We start from the raw sequence: 21,102 nt of genomic DNA, 5'->3' as shown, positions 1-21,102 counted from the left end.
CCCTTGGGGGCTTTTATGTGCAGGAACTAGCCAACAGACAGTTTTGTTGTGGTGATACATACAAAGCTGTGCTTGCATTAGGTCTGCCAGCATTTATGCATGCATATATTCCCCGTTGGATGCTCTATCAAATCACAAAATGAAGGGGCAGTCTAATGGTTAGAGTAGTGGACTGAGAACCAGGGAAGCCTGGTTTAAATCTCACTGACATTCCTTGTGACTTTCAGCATATCACTTAACCCTCTATTGCTTCAGGTACAAACACTTAGGGCCCTTTTACTAAAGAGTGGTAAAATCTAGGCTTAACATGTTTTAATGTGGGACTTTCTGTGTTACTCAGTCAGTGTGTGCTAATCATAATGTGCTAGCTGGATAACACAAGAATGCCCACTGTCTGTGCATTACCCCCTCCCCCCCCCCAATTTTTTAAAATAGGTAATACATGGGTTAGTGTGCTCAATCAAGCAAATTATTACAAAATGCTTTAATGCGTTCTGTGGTAGCTTGTTAGCATACACCAACTGCACGTTAAAGACTCAATGCTTTTTAATAAAAGGGCATCTTAGATTGTAAGCCCTCTATGGATGGGAAAATACCTACTATACCTGAATGACTTGCCTTGAACTATGACTCAGAAAGGCATGAACTAAATCCACGTAGTTCATAATACATGCAGTCCTTCTGTGGAGGATGACAGCTTGAAGTTGTAGCCCTAGAGAACACAGGATATACACAGGCTCTGAGAGATGGTAACAGAAGTCAAAATCTGAAAAGTTATGAACGTTAGCTTTTTGACCCAGCCAGTGGCAGAAATGTACTATCCCTTATAGTCTTGGTCCTTGGGACTGTGGCAACCATGCTAGACAAAAGGGTTTAGGTGGATTTGGAAAGTGAGATGCAGTAGATGTTGGTGAAAGGCTCCACATAGCATCACAAAAATGGGGATAGGATGGTAGGTGTATTGGCTATCCTAGAAATGGGTTTATGTAGGGGAAAATTCAAGTGGGGCATTCTAAATTGTTACATCTGGTAGTCTTTGTGCCCATGATGTGCTCACATTATTCTAATCTGTTTTCTAGCTGCAGTGGAGAGCACTGCATCTAAAGGGATCCAGGCTGGGTGCAGCAATTACAATTTATCAGCCTGAAGCATCTGAGGCAGACAATGCAAAGAATGGCACACAGGAGCACCATGGTGTCACAGAGGAGGAGGGTTGAAATGAACATCAGGCTGAAGCTGTGGAAACAGGCCTATTAGAGTAGCAGGAAGAGAAACAAGAGCCATTAAGAACCCCCCCCCCCCCCCAATGCCCTACATGGACATGCTGAATAGTGCAGTGGAGTCTCTAACAGTCAAACCTCTGGGTAAAACATTAGGCCACATGGAGTACAGCTGATCTTACTGTGGTGACATGCCTCCTTGCCCAAAAGAGTGCTGATGCAATGGAAATGAAATATGGCCCTGCAGGAGATACAGTTAGAGATCAGCCAGATGCTGGTGACTGTCATGCAGTCTATGCCACAGAAGGTGGCAGCTTTGCAGCAGAAGATGAGAGATCAGTCACAAGACATGCAGAACAATTGCCCGTGGGACCTGTTGTATCTTTCTGTTGTGTTACCCTGTAGTCTTGCTATAGGAGGTGAGGAGGGGGACGGGGAGGGGGAAGATGAGGGATCATGAGCCAGCTTCTTTGGGATAGCTTCTATCACCAGTGTGGAAAAATAGACAGAAAAGCAAGACAGTCTGGCAATGTGTGACAAACAGTTCTTGTGTGCAGGCATGTCACAGCTGCTTTGAAGAAAGGATTTTGGAGATAAGCTGGTGGACAATGAGTAGTGAGCATATGGTGATGAGGTGTTGTGTGTGTGGTAGTTCATAGCTCTTCTAATAGCCATCCCCTATGAATCTGGCTGCTCTTAAACTTCTCATTCATTCCTGAATAACTTAATATAACATTGAGAGGACATCAATGATAAGACCTTGGCCACTGCACACCACCAGCATCTTGAGAGATGATAGGCTTTTCTGTTGCAGTATGTTCACTCACTCTGTCAAGATGGCCTGATTTATACATATATGCCTATAAATGGAAGCCTGATCTTTAGTGGTAATACCTAAGTGCTGGATGTGCTTCCCCACACCCAATTCATTTGTAATGAAATTGACATGCTGTCCTCTCACAACTCCCAGCATTAAACAAGAAAACAAGCATTCCCTTGCACACCAGGTAGCACGCTGGATAGCCCTCTTGGCGCATTTAGTGGAAAATGAAAACCTGACTACCTATTCCAAGTACTATTAACCATAAATCCTGACCACTGTGACTGACTGACACAAGTGGAAAAATTCATTACTACTACCAAACACCTGACTCCTGACATAGATGACCTATGCTGCATTCTTCCCCTGCCATCTGGCTTCCTCACACCTACTCTGATAAATGTTGAATGGGTGAAAAGGTCAGTTCCACCTACCTCATCTAACTTTCCTGCTCATTTGCTTCCTCTCCCCCACCCCCCTCACTAACTCACCACTACAGCCAGGGGAACGAGTAGACTTGAGCTCAACTATAATATGGGGCTCCTGCCTACTCATTCACCAGCTTTGGGACCCTCTTATCAAAGCTTCTATCTTCTTATTTTATACAAAGGCTAAACAATAACTTTTGAAAGTGTTAAAATTGCTCCCACAGAATAAAAGATGGGACCTAGTGGCTGCGGCCGAACTCTTGACTCTAATATAACATCATTGCTTAAATGTGATTACTGGCTACCATTCTCACATTGTGTTACATATAAAATTCAACTATTGACCTATAAAGTACAGCTTAGTGGCTACCCTCTTTTCTTATCACATCTTTTAATACCCTATTCTCCAGGCTAATCATTAAGATCTAGTGAGCATCAAATACTTGTACTTCCCACTTTTAGACAGATAAGGTATGACCATATTCGTTGTAAAATCTTTAGTGGTTGCTCCCAAGTTATGGAATGCCTTACTGATTGATCTGAGATCAGAAGCTAGTCTAAAAAAAATTCTAAGTTGGACTAAAAACATTTTTATCCAGAGATGCCTTTTCATTTTAGTATGATAAAATTATTTCCTTTATCATTACAGTAGCCAGGGGAAGGGGGGGGGGGGGGGCAGAGGTGGGCCTGAAGGCCACATCATTATGAGACTTTTATCTGTCTTCTTCATTTCCTATTAATAATGAAATTCCTTCTTTTCTCTTTTTTCTTTATTATTTTATTATTATTATTTTATAGCATATTCATAATTGGACACAGCTCAGAAGTCATTCGATGTGTGATATAGTAAAAACGTAATAAACCTGAAACTTGTACTAAACCAAGTTCAAGTAGGAATGACTATATTTGCATTCAAAGTTTATCAGTGGCAAATGAAACATGTTTTTATTTGGGTGAACTGGTAGTTGAGTGCAATTTTGGGTCAGGGTGAAGGGTAATAGTGGAGCCCTCTGTACACTGTCTTTTTGAGGCCCATAATAATTTTTGTAATATCTGTTTTTAGAACAGTTACTATTTGCGTTTTTTCCCACTTTGCCCTCCTGAGGCCTTAAAAGTTTTTGGGTGATCTGGCTCTCTTGTATACAGCAATTTAATGTGGTTTAGAAAGTACGCAGAAGTTCTTTTTGGTGTCACACAGTGCCCTTTGAAGTTTCATTGTTCATACCAGTAAGATTTTATTGCTATGCTAAATTGTCTTTCAGGTTTCCTCTACTACAATGACCTTATTACCCCTGTTTCTAAGGCAGAAGCAGAAGCAATTAGCTTGGCTGTTAAAGATACTGTCTGGACATTTTTGCCTGATGCTCTCGTGACCTTAACAGGTGGATTTAGAAGGTAATTTGACTAAATAATGGAGTTCAACTTTTCAGTTATGAATAATACAATGCAATACCAGCAACAGAAAATGGCTAGAATAAAAGTGTGCTGTATATCACATGTATTACCAGATGGCTAATGTGGTATGTGTTTTCCAAAGTTGTTAAGGCCCCAGGATCAATAAGTAACTTTTAGCCAATTTCATTATCTACCAAATTTTAAGAAGTTTTTGAGGCTTTGAATACTGTTTGTTCTTCTCTGCTACTGGAAAATATGATTAGGTGAGGAAAGAGCAAAGAAAGGGCAAAGTGAATTATGACTATGAAACAAGTATAACATTTTTAGGGTAGAATTCTGTTTTGTTTTACTTAACACTTTTGAACTTTCATCTGAAAAATAGATTACAGAAATATGATATTTCAACCAAGAGTCTTTTGTAGTACACCATATTTGCTGGAACTACCTTGTTGCTTTTTCTTTTTAAGATAGGCAAAATGTCTTATGTCTGTGCAAACATCATGATAGGGAACATGACAAATATTATTGTGCTTACATTTGTAAACACATTGGGGTCCTTTAACTAAGCTGTGCTAAAAAAGTGGTCTTAGCATGCACTTACATGGTTCTTTTCTGCTTCCTAAGGCCATTTTAGCACAGCTGAAAAATGCTCAGTTTACCATATTCTGAATTAATGGCCCATATGTTAATTTTGCCATTAGCATGTGCAAATTAAAAAAAGATTAGCCTATTTTGAAGGCGGTAAGGGCTCACATGCTAATCAGTTAACGCACAAGAATCCAGACGAGCTAATTACTACTACTACTACTACTTAACATTTCTAAAGTGCTACCAGGGTTACGCAGCACTGTACAATTTAACACAGAGGACAGTCCCTGCTCAAAGGAGCTTACAATCTAAAGGAGTGCAGAAGTGCCCAGTCTCTACCCCTCAGATGCCCCCTCTGCAAAAAAAAAAAAAAAAAAAAAAAATTTGATGCACGGTTTGTATGTGAACATTGCAAAATTACCGCAGGATGCCTTACTGCATCCTACAGTAAGCCCTTTTCAGCTGTAGTATGCACACGCTAGTGCTTACTGCAGCTTTGTAAAAGGACCCCATTGTAAGCTAAATTTCATATAGGTAATCTAGGTCAGAAAAAGGGCATCAAAGCTGAAACATTCACAATTTGCAGTGTGTTTTATAAAGGCTGATTGAACGCAGAGCTTTTTAAAAATATGCACAAGGTTGTGCTGAAATGTATGTATTTGGTGGCATGTACAGCAGGGACACTCATTTTGTTTCTTTATTTTTTATTTTAGTTTTAACTTTACAATCAATTCTAAATCAATAGTAAAGAAATTAAGTTATACGTTGAGGAAAATAAAACAGAAGAATTATTATATTACTATGTTTGACTACAAGTCTGGAAAAAGGGGGGGGGGGGGGGGGTGCATCCTTTCTACACAGCTATCTCAGCTTGAACTTAACAGTGATTTCCAAAACCCTGAGAAATCATACATGAATTTTTAATTCCTCATTTGCTATAATAAAATCTAACAGCTGCTTTGATTCAAAAAAACAAATATGTTCTACCTTCAATCAGAATCACATAAGTACAAGGACATTTCAATACAAAATCAACATCCAAGACTCAAAAAGCCTGGTAGCTCATTTGAGAAACTTTAGATAAATCTAGAAAATTGTGTATTTTTGAGCCTAAGAATTGCTAATTAATATTGCAACAATATAAATATTGCTGTAATCAAGTTCCAAAGCAAAATTCACTACCAATGTTATTCTTTGTTTGATCACTTCCAAAGAGAATTCAAAGAAACCTGTGAGATCCATATCTGGAGCAACTTCCTCTTGATTGCTAGTCATATTAGTTGCATCGTGGATATGTTCCAAACTCTGGGTCCAAATGATTAGTTCTGTACTCCATAGCAGGTGTAAAAGCTGATGAGGGCATTTTTTTTAAGTATATGGGTTTTTATTTTCTATTGCAAATTAAGAAATGCATATATAAAGTTTCAGTCCAACCACAGTATGTACAGAATACATTCCCTTCAAATCTGTGCGTGTTGTGGGTGTATGTGTATAAATAGTGGCTTTTATATTTTTTAAGTAGGACCAAACCTTTTTAAAATCACCCCTTGTAAGAAAATATTGCTGGTCAAAGTTACTAAGGGCAAAACAAGAAAATAATTTACCTTTTTTAAAAACATTTATTTACATTTAGCGCCCAAGGGGAGTTATATTCAAGTATGCTAGGTATTTCTTGTCCCTGGAGGACTTATAATCTGATTTTGTTTATCTGAGACAATGGAGAATTAAGTGTCTCACTCAAAGTCCGTTCTTCAATGCTCAATTCTGGCATGGTCGGTCTCAAAGCAGTGAGGTCCCGACGGACCCGTATCGCTAAGGCATCCTCTGGAGACCTTCACTGCATCTCAATCTGTTCAGGGTAATTCCTCAACGAGACAGCTTTGAGACCGACCCTGCCAGAATTGAGCATTGAAGAACGGACTTTGAGCATGTTTTAAGATAAGTGCTTTCCACTAAGTCATATAATATTGTTTTCCCTTTTGAAATTGGGCGTTTGACGGGAGGTTTTTTAACCTATGATTACTTTTTGAACTGTGTGCTTTCAGCTTCCTAATATTGTAGCCCAGTTAAAGGAATCGTGTTTAGCCACAGTAGTATGAGATTTTGCCTCCCATATATTTCAATTAAATTTGTGTACTAGTGTACCAGTATGCCCATCTTCTATTCACAGAGGTGTTTTTGTTGTTTTCTGGTTGTCAGCCAGGTGTTGTAACCACTAGGATACTTCTCCAAGGTCTACTCATAGGTCTCAATTCTATTTGCATTATCAAACTATCAAAATAATGTGACTAGGGTAAGGGAAAAAAAACAACTCAGCAGGACTGGTGGTGATAGAGTGGGTGGCTTGAGGCCTTGGAGCCCTGCTGCTGCAAGTCACTGGCTGGCCCAGGTGCTGATGGCAGGAGTGGGGACATGTTCTCCCTGCAGACCAGGAAGTGACAAGGGCTGCAAGCATGGGCAGCATTCCAGGTCCAGTGGGACCTTGGGCAGTGAAGTGACTAGGAGGATGTGTTATTGGAAAGGCCACATAGAGAGACAGAGCCAGCAATAGAGCTGTCCCCGTGACCCAGAAGTGAACGTGTGTGCATGAGTTTGAAGCTGCCAGGTCAGTAATGAGATCAGGGAGCCAGCTCGGGTCCAAGCCATGGGGGAAGAGCAGCAGTGAGCTTGATGGTATAGGGCAGAGCAGAGGAAGACCCTGGAAGTGGCTGCATAGTCTGGGCTGGTATTCCTGAACCTGGAAGTGCATACAGAGTCATGAAGTGGACAGCATGGGGACAAAGACAGAAAGCAAAAACTGAACAGCAGAAACCCTGGCAAGGTGCTGGGGCTAGAAAGGCTGCAAGCTAGATTTTGGCATGGGTGTAAGGGGAATAGACTGCTTGCTTGCAGCCTGAGGAGAGCACAAGCTGCCTCGTTCTGTCCGGAGCTCCCAGCGGGTTGCTAGCATTCTAAAGATGGCAGTTGGGAAGGAGCAGTGGTTGTGAGTAGATATGTGTATGGCTGTTTGTTGTGAAACTGAGAAAATGCAGAATTGAGATTATTTGTTGCTGTAAAGAAGGAAATTTAAAAGTAGTATGAGACTGGTATGCTTTCTTCAAAGTTTTCAGAGTTGATAAATGTGATGGATGGAACTGTCATGTGAAATGTGCAAAGGGCGCTCTCATGATTTTAAAAAAAACCTCTCAGATGCTTGTGAGAAATAGTAAGCTGAACATTTGTAATTTTATTGATGTGTAGCAGCAATTTTCTACAGAAAGGAACTGATGTTACCTTTTGACAAGCGTGGTCTATTATGGTGATTTAGTGAACAACTTCTTCAGGTTAATGAAAGTGAGGAATTGTTTGAAAGAGAGAGTATTTTCCAGAATTATCCTTCTGGAATTGTGTCCGAACAGAGACTGTTGTTGGATATTCTGAAAAATAAGAGAACATTATTTAAAAGTGGTTGACTTGAAATGTTTTGAAAATTCAGAGTGAGACAAAACTGAAATCTTACTGAAAGTTATAACTGTCTTCTGTGATTCAGATTAGGTCTCTCAAGTGAATGGTATTTTACTACAAAGATTGTGAGGCTTAAATTAAGAGAATGCTTGAAGAAAAAGCAGAACGCATTTGTCTGAAGAATAACAACATAAATTAAACATTTTGAGGGTGGGTTATTAGTAGGGAAATTCGATTATCAATTTATTTGGGGGGGGGGGGGAAGAGTTAGGTGGTGGAGATGAAAACGGTAACAGAATTCAAACATGCGTGGGATAAACATAAAGGAATCCTGTGCAGAAGGAAGGGATCCTCAGGAGCTTAGCCTAGAATGGGTGACAGAGCTGGTGGTTGGGAGGCGGGGCTAGTGCTGGGCAGACTTATACGGTCTGTGCCGGGGTTGGTGGTTGGGAGATGGGACTAGTGCTGGGCAGACTTATACAGTCTGTGCCGGGGCTTGTGGTTGGGCGCAGGGTTGCCAGGTGGAAAAATTTTTTCCCACCCAATCGAGCCCAAATCCAGCCCAAAACCCGCCCAAAGTCAAACCCCGCCCCTGACACCCACACCCCCGCATCATCATCCCCGCCCCCGCCGTCATCAACCCCACCCCCGCCGTCATCAACCCCGCCCACGCCGTCACCGGCCCCGCCTCCCCGTCACCGGCCCCGCCTCCCCCATCATCGGCCCCGCCCAAAAGGTCATGAACCCCGCCCAAAACGTCACTAACCCCGCCCCCCGCGGCCGAAAAAAAACGCTTTTAAAACCGCCCAAACGACCCAAAAGGAGCCCAAAAAACCGCAACCCGCCGCGGGCAAAAATTTCCCGCGGCGGGTCGCGGAAAACCGCCCAATTGGGCGGTAAAACCGCCCACCTGGCAACACTGGTTGGGCGGCGGGGATAGTGCTGGGCAGACTTATACGGTCTGTGCCAGAGCTGGTGGTGGGAGGCGGGACTGGTAGTTGGGAGGCGAGGATAGTGCTGGGCAGACTTATACAGTCTGTGCCAGAGCTGGTGGTGGGAGGCGGGGTTGGTGGTTGGGAGGCGGGGATAGGGCTGGCCAGACTTATACGGTCTGTGCCCTGAAGAGGACAGTACAAATAAAAAAGTAGCACATATGAATTTATCTTCTTGGGCAGACTGGATGGACCGTGTAGGTCTTTTTCTGCCGTCATCTACTATGTTTACTATGAGAAGAAAAAGACACACTAAAAAGAAAGTGCACACTTCAGGGGGTTAGTCTTGCTTTGATTATTTACATATAGCTATTCTAGTCAGTGGAAAGAAGTGGCCTTGTGGTTAGTGTGGTGGACTTTGGGCCTGCGGAACTGGGTTCGATTCCCACTGCAGGCACAGGCAGCTCCTTTTGACTCTGGGCAAGTCACTTAACCCTCTATTGCCCCAGGTACAAATAAGTACCTGTAAATAATATGTAAGCCACATTGAACCTGCTATGAGTGGGAAAGTGCGGGGTACAAATGTAACTAAAAATATATATATATATATGTATCTTAGCAACATCCTCCAGAAGATCCCACTGGTGCCTACCATTCCAAGAGAGTCCTGGGAAGAGAAAGACAGAGACAGTTAAGTGACAGAGTCATTGAAAAAATAAAGTGTGTACACCAAACTAAAGAACTGCAGATACTTTATTTTGGAGTGCACACTTTATTTTTTAATTTATAAATATCAGTGTGTATCCAGAACTATTTTTTTTTTTTTGGAGGGGGGGTGCCAGGGATGGTCGGGGGGGGGGGGGACATTTCCTCTCAGTCCTCCCCCCTCCCACTGCTGCCAAATCATACCTTTGCTAGTGAGGATGATCAAGGCCCAGCAGCCAGAGATTCTCTGCTGGACCTTCCATCCTTGCTGCAGAAGCAGTGAAAAAGCCGGCAGAATGCTCCAACCTTCGAAGTCGGTACTTCCGCACATGCTTAGTTCAAATGCATGAACTGAAGATCTGTGAAAGTTTTGGCATTGGTGGCTGGAGCACCCCGCTGGTGGGAGCTTGTGCTGTGAATTATCGTTGGCTGGCGCTCATCAGTCACAAACAGAAGAACCTCCACAGATAAAGTACTCCAAGCACAAAACAGTAGAGGAGACAAAAAACAAAGAACCTTTCACAGATGATGTCCACATTTCTTTATTGAATCTTCCAGATGGTTCTATAGCAAATGTGACCCTTCAACAGCAAATGTGACCCAACATGACTCGTGTTTTGGCCGATCTGGCCTGCCTCAGGGGTCTAAAAATACATTATAAAAATCTACATATTCATATTTAACCATGGTCCTAATTTATATGTATGTATTTATATACACATTTCTAAATTAGGATTATTATTGAGTTCTAATGGGACATAATAACCTCTATTTTACTAAAGAGAATATATTGTGAGAGATTTTGATTTATCACGTGCATATAATACATATAAATTACAACCATAGTTAAATATGGATATGTAGACAGCTAGAAATATTCACATTTCTCATTTTTTATATGATCAATAGACTGCTTTTGTGCATTTTTTGGAAATGCAAATGACATGACAACATTTTAGGTAGGATTCTGTTTGTTTTGGATGTGTTTTATATGTGTTTATATAGTAGTTGATTTTTTATAATGTATTCTATAACAACATGCATAACTTAATTGGCTTAACAAGCCAATCAGCATTGTTAACAGCATTTAACAGCAATAATGAGCTCTAATTGGCAATATTTAGAATTTACACACACAACTCTCTAAGCGTATTCTGTAACATATTAATGCACGTAGGTAAAAAGGGGCATTGTTATGGGCAGGGAAATGGGCATTTCATGGGTGTTCCAAAATTTACATATGTTGTTATGGAATATGGCCATCTGTGCCTAAATCTATATGCTGGGATTTACGCCACATTTTCATTGGTGTAAGTGGTACTAGGATATTGACTAAGCATATTTTATATACAGCGCTGCGTATGCCTTGTAGCGCTATAGAAATGCTAAATAGTAGTAGTAGTACCTAAATCTAAATGCCGCTTATAGAATAGTGTCAGACTTGTGAGTTCTTGTACCAAGAAGAGCGCTGCTGAGCCCAGTACTTGGACCAGGTTCTGCTTGGTGGCTGACCGCCATTCCACAGAGGTTGAGCCCCTAGGTTCGGGCAGCCTGCAGGACTTACGGGATGGAGCTGGAAGCGGGGTAATGAATGTATCAGCCAGGCAGGCAGCAGGTCAAGAGAGTAATCCAGGTACAAGCGGCAGTCAGTAGGCAGGCGACAGGCAAGAGAGTAATCCAGGTACAGGTGAAAGTCAGTAGGCAGGCGGCAGGAAAGAGAGTAATCCAGATGCAGGTGAGAGTCAGTAGGCAGGTGGTAGTCAAGAGAGTAATCCAGGTACAGGCAAGTCAGTAGGCAGGCGGCAGGCAGAAGAGTAATCCAGGTACAGGCAAAGTCAGCAACAAGGGACCAGTAGATAAGAAGCAGACTACACAGTTAGAAACACCTACCAAAGTAGAAGCCGAAGCATGGAGTCCAGGGAGAGCTCAGCTGACAAAGTGCTGGCGTCTGACATCAGCAGGGAGAAGGGGCACAGCCATAGGACAAGAGCAGGGGAAGGAGGAACCGGAAGACCAATAGGAAAGAAGCAAGGGAGCCAGAGAGAGGAAGAGCAGACCCAGGTGAGTGGAAGCAAAGCAATCAAGGAGCCTGGAAGCCAGGCAGAGAGAGAGAGATCAGAAACAGGTGCATGGAAACAAAGCAATTAAGGAGCCTGCAACCACCACTTTCTGAACAAACCTAGAGAGGACTACACACACATGGCTCAGGCAGTTCCAGTCAAGTGTGTGTGTCAACGGGACCCCGTGCAGCCCGAGGATGCCGCTTGCATTGAGGTAGGGGACATGACAAATAGGCTTAGGCAGAAATGTTATCTCATAGATTTTTAAAGCACCATATATAGAATCTGGCCCTATGTGCTAACCATGAATATTCAGTGGAGATAACCAGCTATCGCATGCTGAATATTAGTACTTAACTGACTAAATGTTATTTAACCAGCCAGAAGCCAATCCTGGCCGGTTAAATAGCACCAAATATCGGCCGGATACAGTATTTAACATTATGAATTTTAACTAGGGGCCTTGTTTACCAAACTGTGGTAAAAAGTGGCCTTAGCACATGCTTACCCGTGTCATTCCTGTGTGCTAAGGCCATTTTTACTGTGTGAGTAAAATGGCTGATTTTCCTATTTTTAGAATTCATGACCAAACGCTAATTTTCCCATTAGCGTGTGGCCATTAGTACATGATCCCTTACCACCACCTATTTTGTAGGCAGTAAGAGCTCACATGTAAACCACAAGCTCATTGGTTAGTGTGTGGTGATGTTGCCTACTCTCCACCCCCAACCTACCCCCAGTGCTAAAAATGTTTTATTTTTTAGTGTTTGGGTAGCATGTGCACAAAGAAAAATTACTGTGGGGACGCCTGAGCATGTCCTGCGGTAAGCACTTTTGTGCTGTGTTAAGCATGCTTTAGTGCTTTCTGTAGCTTAGTAAAAGGATCCCTAAATATTTAAAAGGAAATCACCACCATGCTTCAAAACTTCGTATCTTCTCGTATGACAAAGGAGGAAGGGTGGAGGAAGGAGGTAGAGAAAGGACATATAACATGGGGGTTTACTATCACAATAAATACTTCCTGGTTCACAAGAGTTCCAATTTATGTTTTAGTTGCTAACAATGATATGCTTGCAACGCAGGAGAGGGAAACCACAGTATACTCACACAGGAGCCCAAAACAAAAACACAAGGATCCTTCAAGAATAGGGGCATCAACTCAATTGGGTTTGACCAATAAAGTATTGAGTCAATGCCCCTATTCTTGAAGGCTCCTTGTTCTTTGTTTTGTGTAACAATGATATGCTTTCATAAGGCAGCCTCCTCTCTCTAATCAACAAGGAAAACAGAAAAAACAAGCCTCTATGCAGGTCCAAGGGAAAAGAACAGAGGAGTAAAGGATAACTCACTGGCTTCCACACAGGGAGTATCAGAAAAGATCTTTATTCAGCACCAACAGGGGGGCCCAACACGGGGCCGTGTTTCGGCGGATGTGCCCAACTACTTCAGGGGTCAATTATAGCACTCGGAAACTCAATACTGCCCAAAATGGACACACGTATTGGACACGCGCCAAGTGGCATTTGATGCGCGTAGATCATTACTGCCCAGTTACTGCATGAGACTTTACTGCTAGGTCAATGGCTGGCAGTAAGGTTGTAGACCCAAAATGGATGCGCTGCAATTCTGATTTTGCTGCACGTCCATTTTCAGCAAAAAATATAAAAATGGACTTTTTTTTACAGGCGCGCTGAAAAATGGATCGGCGTGCGCCCAAAACCCACACCTACACTACCACAAGCCATTTTTCAGTGCACCTTAGTAAAAGGACCCCTTAAGTACCTGATACTCAAAGGATCTGTGGACACTGAATAAGATGCAGTCAACTGTAGTAAACTGAAAGCGTAGGCGCCAAAACTCGCCACTGCTATGGATACTAAAAGGGAAGCCAGTGTGTTATCCTCTACTCCTTTGTTCTTTTCAGCCTCCTCTCCCTACCTATATACCAAAAAGAATATAATTATTGAAACCAGCTCATCACTGAATGGAAAGCGCTTTATTTAGAAATTAATAATTGCTGCTAGTCTAAAAGCACTTCTATGACTCATCATTCCATTCTTATACAATGTACTGAAGGTACAGAGAGATCTGAAGAAATCTGACATTTATTTTTGTTCCTGGTTTAAAAGCGTATTTGCAACTAGAGTACTAAATCCTGTAAAGATTAAAGCAGTGGGCCAGTGTTAAAATCTCATTTTATTTATTTATTTATTTGTTACATTTATATCCCACATTTTCCCACCTATTTGTAGGCTCAATATGGCTTACATAGTACCGGAGAGGTGTTATAGACTCCGGTGTAAACAAATACAAAGTGATGTTGTGGTAAGATAAAGTTCATGTGGCACAGCCACACTAGGGAATCGTACAACTGAAGAGTTGTGTTATGTCCATTATGTTCTTTAGTTTTGTTGTGTTGTAGAGATCAGGCATTTATGTTGGATCGGTAGGGTATGCCTTTTTAAACAGGTTAGTTTTTAGTGTTTTCCGGAAGTTTAGGTGGTCGTTCGTAGTTTTCAAGGCTTTTGGTAATGCGTTCCACAGTTGTGTGCTTATGTAGGAAAAACTGCACATGTAAGTTGATTTGTATTTGAGTCCTTTGCAGCTTGGGTAGTGCAGATTTAGATACGTTCGTATTGATTCGGATGTGTTTCTAGTTGGTAGGTCAATCAAGTCTGTCATGTATCCCGGAGCTTCACCGTAGATAATGTTATGAACCATAGTGCAGATTTTGAAAGCAATGCTTTCTTTGATTGAGAACCAGTGTAGTTTTTCACAAAGGGGTTTTGTTAGGTTCCTCCCCTAACTCTCTCTGTACCCTTGTAAAGTCATTTTATTTCCCATTCCCTACTTAAGGGGCTCTTTTACTAAAGGGCGTTAGGCCTGCTAATGCCCTCTTTTTCTGGCATTTGATTTATACATGTCCTGGAGAAGTCTTATTGCTATCAAGTCCCTCAGGTCTGGCTTTTACTTACTGTTGAACTTCGAAGTTCCTTTAGTTATTTTTTTGTTTCAGAAGAATTTGAAGACTTTTTTGTTTAAACGGTTTATTTCTTTGTTTGTGATTTTTTAATGTTTATAGCATAGTTTTTGTTAACCGCTTTGAACCACTGATAAGTGGGAGTTGGTACACAAGAAACATAAGTACATAAGTACATAAGCATCGCCATGCCGGGACAGACCAAGGGTCCATCGATTTCAGCACCCTGTCTCCGACAGCGGCCAAAAGAACAATTTGTCCCGCCCATCCCAGAAATAGTGGATTATTCCCTCGTCCATTCAATAACATTCTATGGCCTTTTCCTCCAGGAAGCCGTCCAAACCTTTTTTAAAGTCCGCTAAGTCAACCGCCTTAACCACTTTTTCCGGCAATGAATTCCAGAGTTTAACTACGCGTTGAGTGAAGAAAAATTTCCTCCGATTCGTTTTAAATTTACTACACTGCAGCTTCATCGCATGCCCCCTTGTCCTAGTATTTTTGGAAAGCGTAAACAGACGCTCCACATCGACCCGTTCCATTCCACTCATTATCTTATAGACCTCTATCATATCTCCCCCTCAGTCGCCTTTTCTCCAAGCTGAAGAGCCCCAGCCTCTTCAGCCTTTCCTCATAGGGAAGTCGTCCTATCCCCTGTATCATCTTTGTCGCCCTTCTCTGCACCTTCTCTAATTCCACTATATCTTTTCAAATCATATAAATATAAAATCTATATATGGTGCCTAAAAAATTGGTACAAAAAAACCGCTTAAGCGTTATTTTAAAAGCCGTGCCTAAAATTATAGAATAACGCTTAAACATTATCATTTTGCATAACTTTAGGTGCCACCATTTGCACCAACGAAATGGTGGTGCAAATGCCCATGTCTAAATTTAAGTGGAGGGCCTTTATTCTATAATTAGGGCAGGGAAAAAAAGGTATTTTCCCTTTTTCCCTGCCCTAAATCCTGTATTAATGATTTTTATTTTCAAAACTTTTTCTGAGGGGGAAAATGCATTCTTGCATTATCCAGCTATTGCATTCAGATTAGCAGGCACTAAATGGATAAGTCAGAGTAAATGCAGGAGCACTTACTGCATCCTATTTATCACATAAACTGCAACCCCTCCCCCCCCTAAAAAAGGCCTAAAAATTGTCGTGTTAAATCTGGGCTTAGTGCATGGGAAAATCCCATGTTACAGCACACTAAGTCCAGATTTTAGTGCACTTTAGTAAAAAGGTCGTTAAGTATCCACAGCTAGTAAGTTCTTTGGGACAAGAACTTAGTATAATTGCCATACTGGGACAGACTGAAGGTCCATCAAGCCCAGTATCCTGTTTCCAATAGTGGCCAATTCAAGTCACAAGTACCTCGCAAGATCCCAGAAGAGTAAAATAGATTTTATACTGCTTATCCTAGAAATAAATAGTGGATTTTTCCAAGTCCATCTTAATAATGGCTTATGAACTTTTCTTTTAGGAAATTAGCCAAATCTTTTTAAACCCTGCTAAGCTAACTGCTTTTACTACATTCTCTTGTAACAAATTCCAGAGTTTAATTACACATTGAGTGAAGAAATGGTTTCTCCTGTTTGTTTTAAATTTACTATTTATAGCTTCATTGTGTGTGTCCCTTAGTCCTAGTTGTCAGGTTCTCAGGTTCAGAGCCTGCAGGGCTGGGCTCTGGAGCAAACGTGAGCCCTTGGGCTGCTGACGAGAGCCCTTGGGCTGCTGCCCACCAACCAACACTGGGTAAGCACACCGGCAGGGACTGCAGGCACTGCCCCGCGAACCGGAACACATGGACTGGAATCCCCCGGACTGGAGGACACAGGACTGGAACACTGGACTGCAATCCCCCGGACTGGAACACACATCGGACCGGAACACACTGGACTGGAGCACACTGGACTGGTCCCCTGGACTGAAGAACACAGGACTGGAACACTGGACTGGAGCACACAGCTTCACCTGCACTTAGCTACTAAGCCCCCCAGGAGTTGAGCTCATGGGTTCGAGTAGCTGGCAGGACTTACTGGACGACACAGGGACCAGGACTAGAACAAGCTGTAACTGAAGTGCACCTAACTCCTAAAGTGACCAAAAGTGTTCCTAAGCCCAGCACCAACAGAAAAGCTCCTAAGCCCTCCACTAACAGCAGTGCTCCTAACAGAAACTAACAGGGGTGCCCCTACGCCCTACACTAACAGAAGTGCAGGGAAACCACAAGGGAAAAGGAAGGGAAGACAAATGCCAGACCTAACACTGGTACTTCCTAAGTACCAAGCTGCAGCAGCTAAACATGGGTTCTCACCCTGGTGCTTCCTAAGCTCCCAGCTACAGCAGCTAAACACAGGTCATGAGGAAAAGCGGGGAAAGCACAAGAAAACAAGCAGGAAAGCCAAATACCCCAACAACAAAAGGTGCTTCCTAAACACTTACTAACAAGGGTGCTCCCAGCACCAAACTCCAGCACTGCACTAACAGCAGTGCTACACACCATAGCAAAAGGGAAAGCAGAGGAACCAAAGGGAAAAACAGGGAAATCAAACACACAAGTCACAAGTGCACACTGACTGCACTAAACTAACCTGGACCTAAAGCAAGTAGCCAGAAGCAAACGTTGCGAAGGCCCTGAAGGAAAGAACACCACTTCCTTATCAAGGCCCTCCCTGATGATGTCACACTCCCTAGAGCCAGGCAGAACACATTCAAACCCCGAGAGGCCCAACCCACATCAATGCAACACCGTGAAACACTTGAAGCCAGTACACCCAAAGAGAGGTAGAGTTAACTCAGTCCACCCACACAGCTGTAGTAAAGTAAAACAATTAACTCCATGCTGCTGGAAGCTGCCAGCACAGAGAGACAGAGCCAGCTCTGAAAGGACAGAGAAAAGAAACAGAAGCCAGCTAAGAAGCTGACCCCCAGGAAAGAGGTAAGTTTGAGAGGGGTTCTGACCCCAATCATAACAGCACCTCCCTCTCAAGGCTCCCGTGTCCACACGGGAGCTCCAGGTCTCAAAAGACAATTTAGGTCTCCATGGGTAGCTGTGATGAAATCTCCCAATGGGTTTCACAACATAAATCTGGACGGCTGGGCAGGAAGTAACAAGTACATCTGGAACTTGGAAACCAGAGTGGCTTTGGCTGCCACGATGCTCTTTAGAATGGCTGCTAGGCAGGATCAGAGTCTTGGATGCAACAAGTGGATTTCTATTCAACAGGAACCATCTCCTGAAGGAGTCCACAACTTCCTTGACTTCCTGGCACTCCACTGTAGCAGCCAGAACTGGGCTAGAGCCCACACCCATCCTGGAATCTGAAGCCGGACAGGAACTCGAACAGGACTTCAGACTGGACCTTGCCTCTTGGCTGGAGCTGGAACTCAGGAGCGGTTCAACATCTTGGTTGAAGTGGGAACTCAGAGTAGACTCAGCATCTTGCCTGAGACTGCAATCTGATCTGGCCTCAGCATCTTGGCCGGAACTGCCACTCAATTCTGACTCAGCCTCTTGGCTGGACTTGGTACTCAGCATAGACTCAGCATCTCGGCTGGCACTGGAACTCACTCCGGACTCAGCATCTTGGCCGGAACTGCCACTCAATTCGGACTCAGCATCTTGGCTGGAACTGGAACTCCAACTTGACCCGGACTCAACATCTTGGCCGGGACTGCAACTTGACCCGGACTCAGCATCTTACCTGGAGTTGCAACTTGACCCGGACTCAGCATCTTGCCTGGAACTGGAACTCCAACTTGACCCGGACTCAGCATCTTGGCCGGGACTGCAACTTGACCTGGACTCAGCATCTGGCCTGAGACTGGAACTCCAACTTGACCCGGACTCAGCATCTTGACCGGGACGGCAACTCTCACCGGACTCAGCATCTTGGCCGGGACTGTAACTTGACCCGGACTCAGCATCTTGCCCGGGACTGTAACTCAATTCTGATTCGGCATCTCGGCTGAACTCTGCACTCGGTGCAGACTCAGCACTCAACGTGGACTCATTATCTTGGCTGGGCTCTGCACTCAGTGTAAACTCAGCACTCCTCGTGGACTCAGCATCCCGGCTGGGACTGCAACTCGATCCAGACTCAGCATCTTGACTGGAACTCCAACTCGCTCCAGACTCAGCATCTTGACTGGAACTGCAACTCAATCTAGACTCAGCATCTTGACTGGAACTACAACTCGATCCAGACTCAGCATCTTGACTGGAACTGCAACTCGCTCCAGACTCAGCATCTTGACTGGAACTGCAACTCGATCCAGACTCAGCATCTTGACTGGTACTGGAACTCCCACTTGACCTGGACTCAGCATCTTGCCTGGGACTGGAACTCCAATTTGACCCGGATTCAACATCTTGACCGGAGCTGCAACTCAATCCGGACTCAGCATCTTGGCTGCCACTGCTGCATCTCGGAGTGGACACAGCATCATGGCTGGCCTCAGCACTCGGTGTAGACTCAGCCCACAGCGTGGACTCAGCAACTCGGCCAGGACTGGCACTTGGTCCGGGACTACAAAGCCATCTTCTTTCAGCTTGGGCCTCAAGAGTATCCCGCAGAGTTGGCTCCGAGAGGAGTTGGAAGCGGTAAAAGAACAGCTTGCTAGAGGGATCAATAGCAGAAACTGGGTTTTCTTCAAACCCAAGCCAGGAGACACGCTTTCTCTCTGCGGCAGCTTCAGGGGTATCCTTCAAGGCTGGATCAGACAAAAGGGCAACCCGGTACTCCTGGAGCATCATAAATGGATCCAGCTCAAAAATGGGGTTGGAACTGGGATCCAAACTGGTACTAGGAGACTCAGTAGACAGCGCCACTTGAACTGGACGCAGAGACTTGGCTTGAAGCGCTGCTTGGACTGGAATCGGAGACTCGGTAGAAAGCATCCCTCGGACTGGACTCCGAGACTCACATGGAAGCGCCACCTGAACTGGGATAGGAGGCTCGGTTCGAAGCGCCACTTGAACTGGACTCCGAGGCTTGCATGGAGGCGCCATCAGGACTGGCACCGGAGGCTCGGTGAGAAGCCCCTCTCGGACTGGAATCGGAGGCTCGGCCAGCAGCATCCCACGGACTGCACTCTGAAGCTTGAGTGGAAGCGCCACTTGAACTGGCATCGGAGGCTCGGTCAGAAGCATCCCTTGGACTGGACTCGGAGACTCGAATGGAAGCGCCACCTGAACTGGCATCGGAGGCTCGGTCAGAAGCGTCCCTCGGACTGGACTCTGAAGCTTGGCTGGACGTGCTGCTCGGACTGGATTCAGAGGCTTGTCTGGTCGCGCTGCTTGAACGGGACTGGACCCCTGCTGGGCCCAGAGCATGGAATTCCCAAGACATCTCCTCTCAGCGACAGCTTCAAGAGTATCCCACAAAGCTGGATTCAAGACCAGGCTGCGGCGATATTCAGTGAGCGTGATAGAAGGGTCCATATCTGAAACTGGGTTTTCAGCGATTCCAAGCCACCGGACACGTTTTCTCTCAGCTGCCGCTTCAGGGGTCTTCTTCAAAACAGAATGAGACAAAAGTTTCCCACGATACTGACGAAGACTCATAGAAGGATCAAGAACAATGACGGAGCTGGGCCCCAGCTGGGTCAGCTGGGCGGGAGTTCTTGCCGGGCTCATGGCCTTTGCAATCTGTCAGGTTCTCAGGTTCACAGCCCGCAGGGCTGGGCTCTGGAGCAAACGTGAGCCCTTGGGCTGCTGACGAGGAGCGACAGCAGCAGGCAAAACCCACCAACCAACACTGGGTAAGCACACTGGCAGGGACTGCAGGCACTGCCCCGCGAACCGGAACACATGGACTGGAATCCCCCCGGACTGGAGGACACAGGACTGGAACACTGGACTGCAATCCCCCGGACTGGAACACACACTGGACCGGAACACACTGGACTGGAGCGCACTAGACTGGAACACACACCAGACCGGAACACACTGGACTGGAGCACACTGGACTGGTCCCCCGGACTGGAGAACACAGGACTGGAACACTGGACTGGAGCACACAGCTTCACCTGCACTTAGCTACTAAGCCCCCCAGGAGTTGAGCTCATGGGTTCGAGTAGCTGGCAGGACTTACTGGACGACACAGGGACCAGGACTAGAACAAGCTGTAACTGAAGTGCACCTAACTCCTAAAGTGACCAAAAGTGTTCCTAAGCCCAGCACCAACAGAAAAGCTCCTAAGCCCTCCACTAACAGCAGTGCTCCTAACAGAAACTAACAGGGGTGCCCCTACGCCCTACACTAACAGAAGTGCAGGGAAACCACAAGGGAAAAGGAAGGGTAGACAAATGCCAGACCTAACACTGGTACTTCCTAAGCACCAAGCTGCAGCAGCTAAACATGGGTTCTCACCCTGGTGCTTCCTAAGCAAAAGCACCCAGCTACAGCAGCTAAACACAGGTCACGAGGAAAAGCGGGGAAAGCACAAGAAAACAAGCAGGAAAGCCAAATACCCCAACAACAAAAGGTGCTTCCTAAACACTTACTAACAAGGGTGCTCCCAGCACCAAA

At 44.5% G+C, this 21,102-nt stretch overlaps 1 protein-coding gene across 1 annotated transcript in view; it reads left to right on the top strand.

The window, feature by feature from the left end:
* Nucleotides 1-21,102, top strand: part of DNTT (DNA nucleotidylexotransferase) — a 343,242-nt gene that overhangs the window by 103,129 nt on the left and 219,011 nt on the right. The window contains exon 7 of the mRNA XM_030204811.1: nt 3,731-3,863. Coding sequence (XP_030060671.1) covers nt 3,731-3,863 — 133 coding nt within the window. The remainder of the gene's footprint in view (nt 1-3,730; nt 3,864-21,102) is intronic.

Source organism: Microcaecilia unicolor, chromosome 5 (assembly GCF_901765095.1).
Source record: "Microcaecilia unicolor chromosome 5, aMicUni1.1, whole genome shotgun sequence".
Lineage (NCBI taxonomy): Eukaryota > Metazoa > Chordata > Amphibia > Gymnophiona > Siphonopidae > Microcaecilia > Microcaecilia unicolor.
The sequence above is the reverse complement of the archived record's forward strand: the minus strand, read 5'-3'. Positions and strand labels throughout refer to the sequence as shown.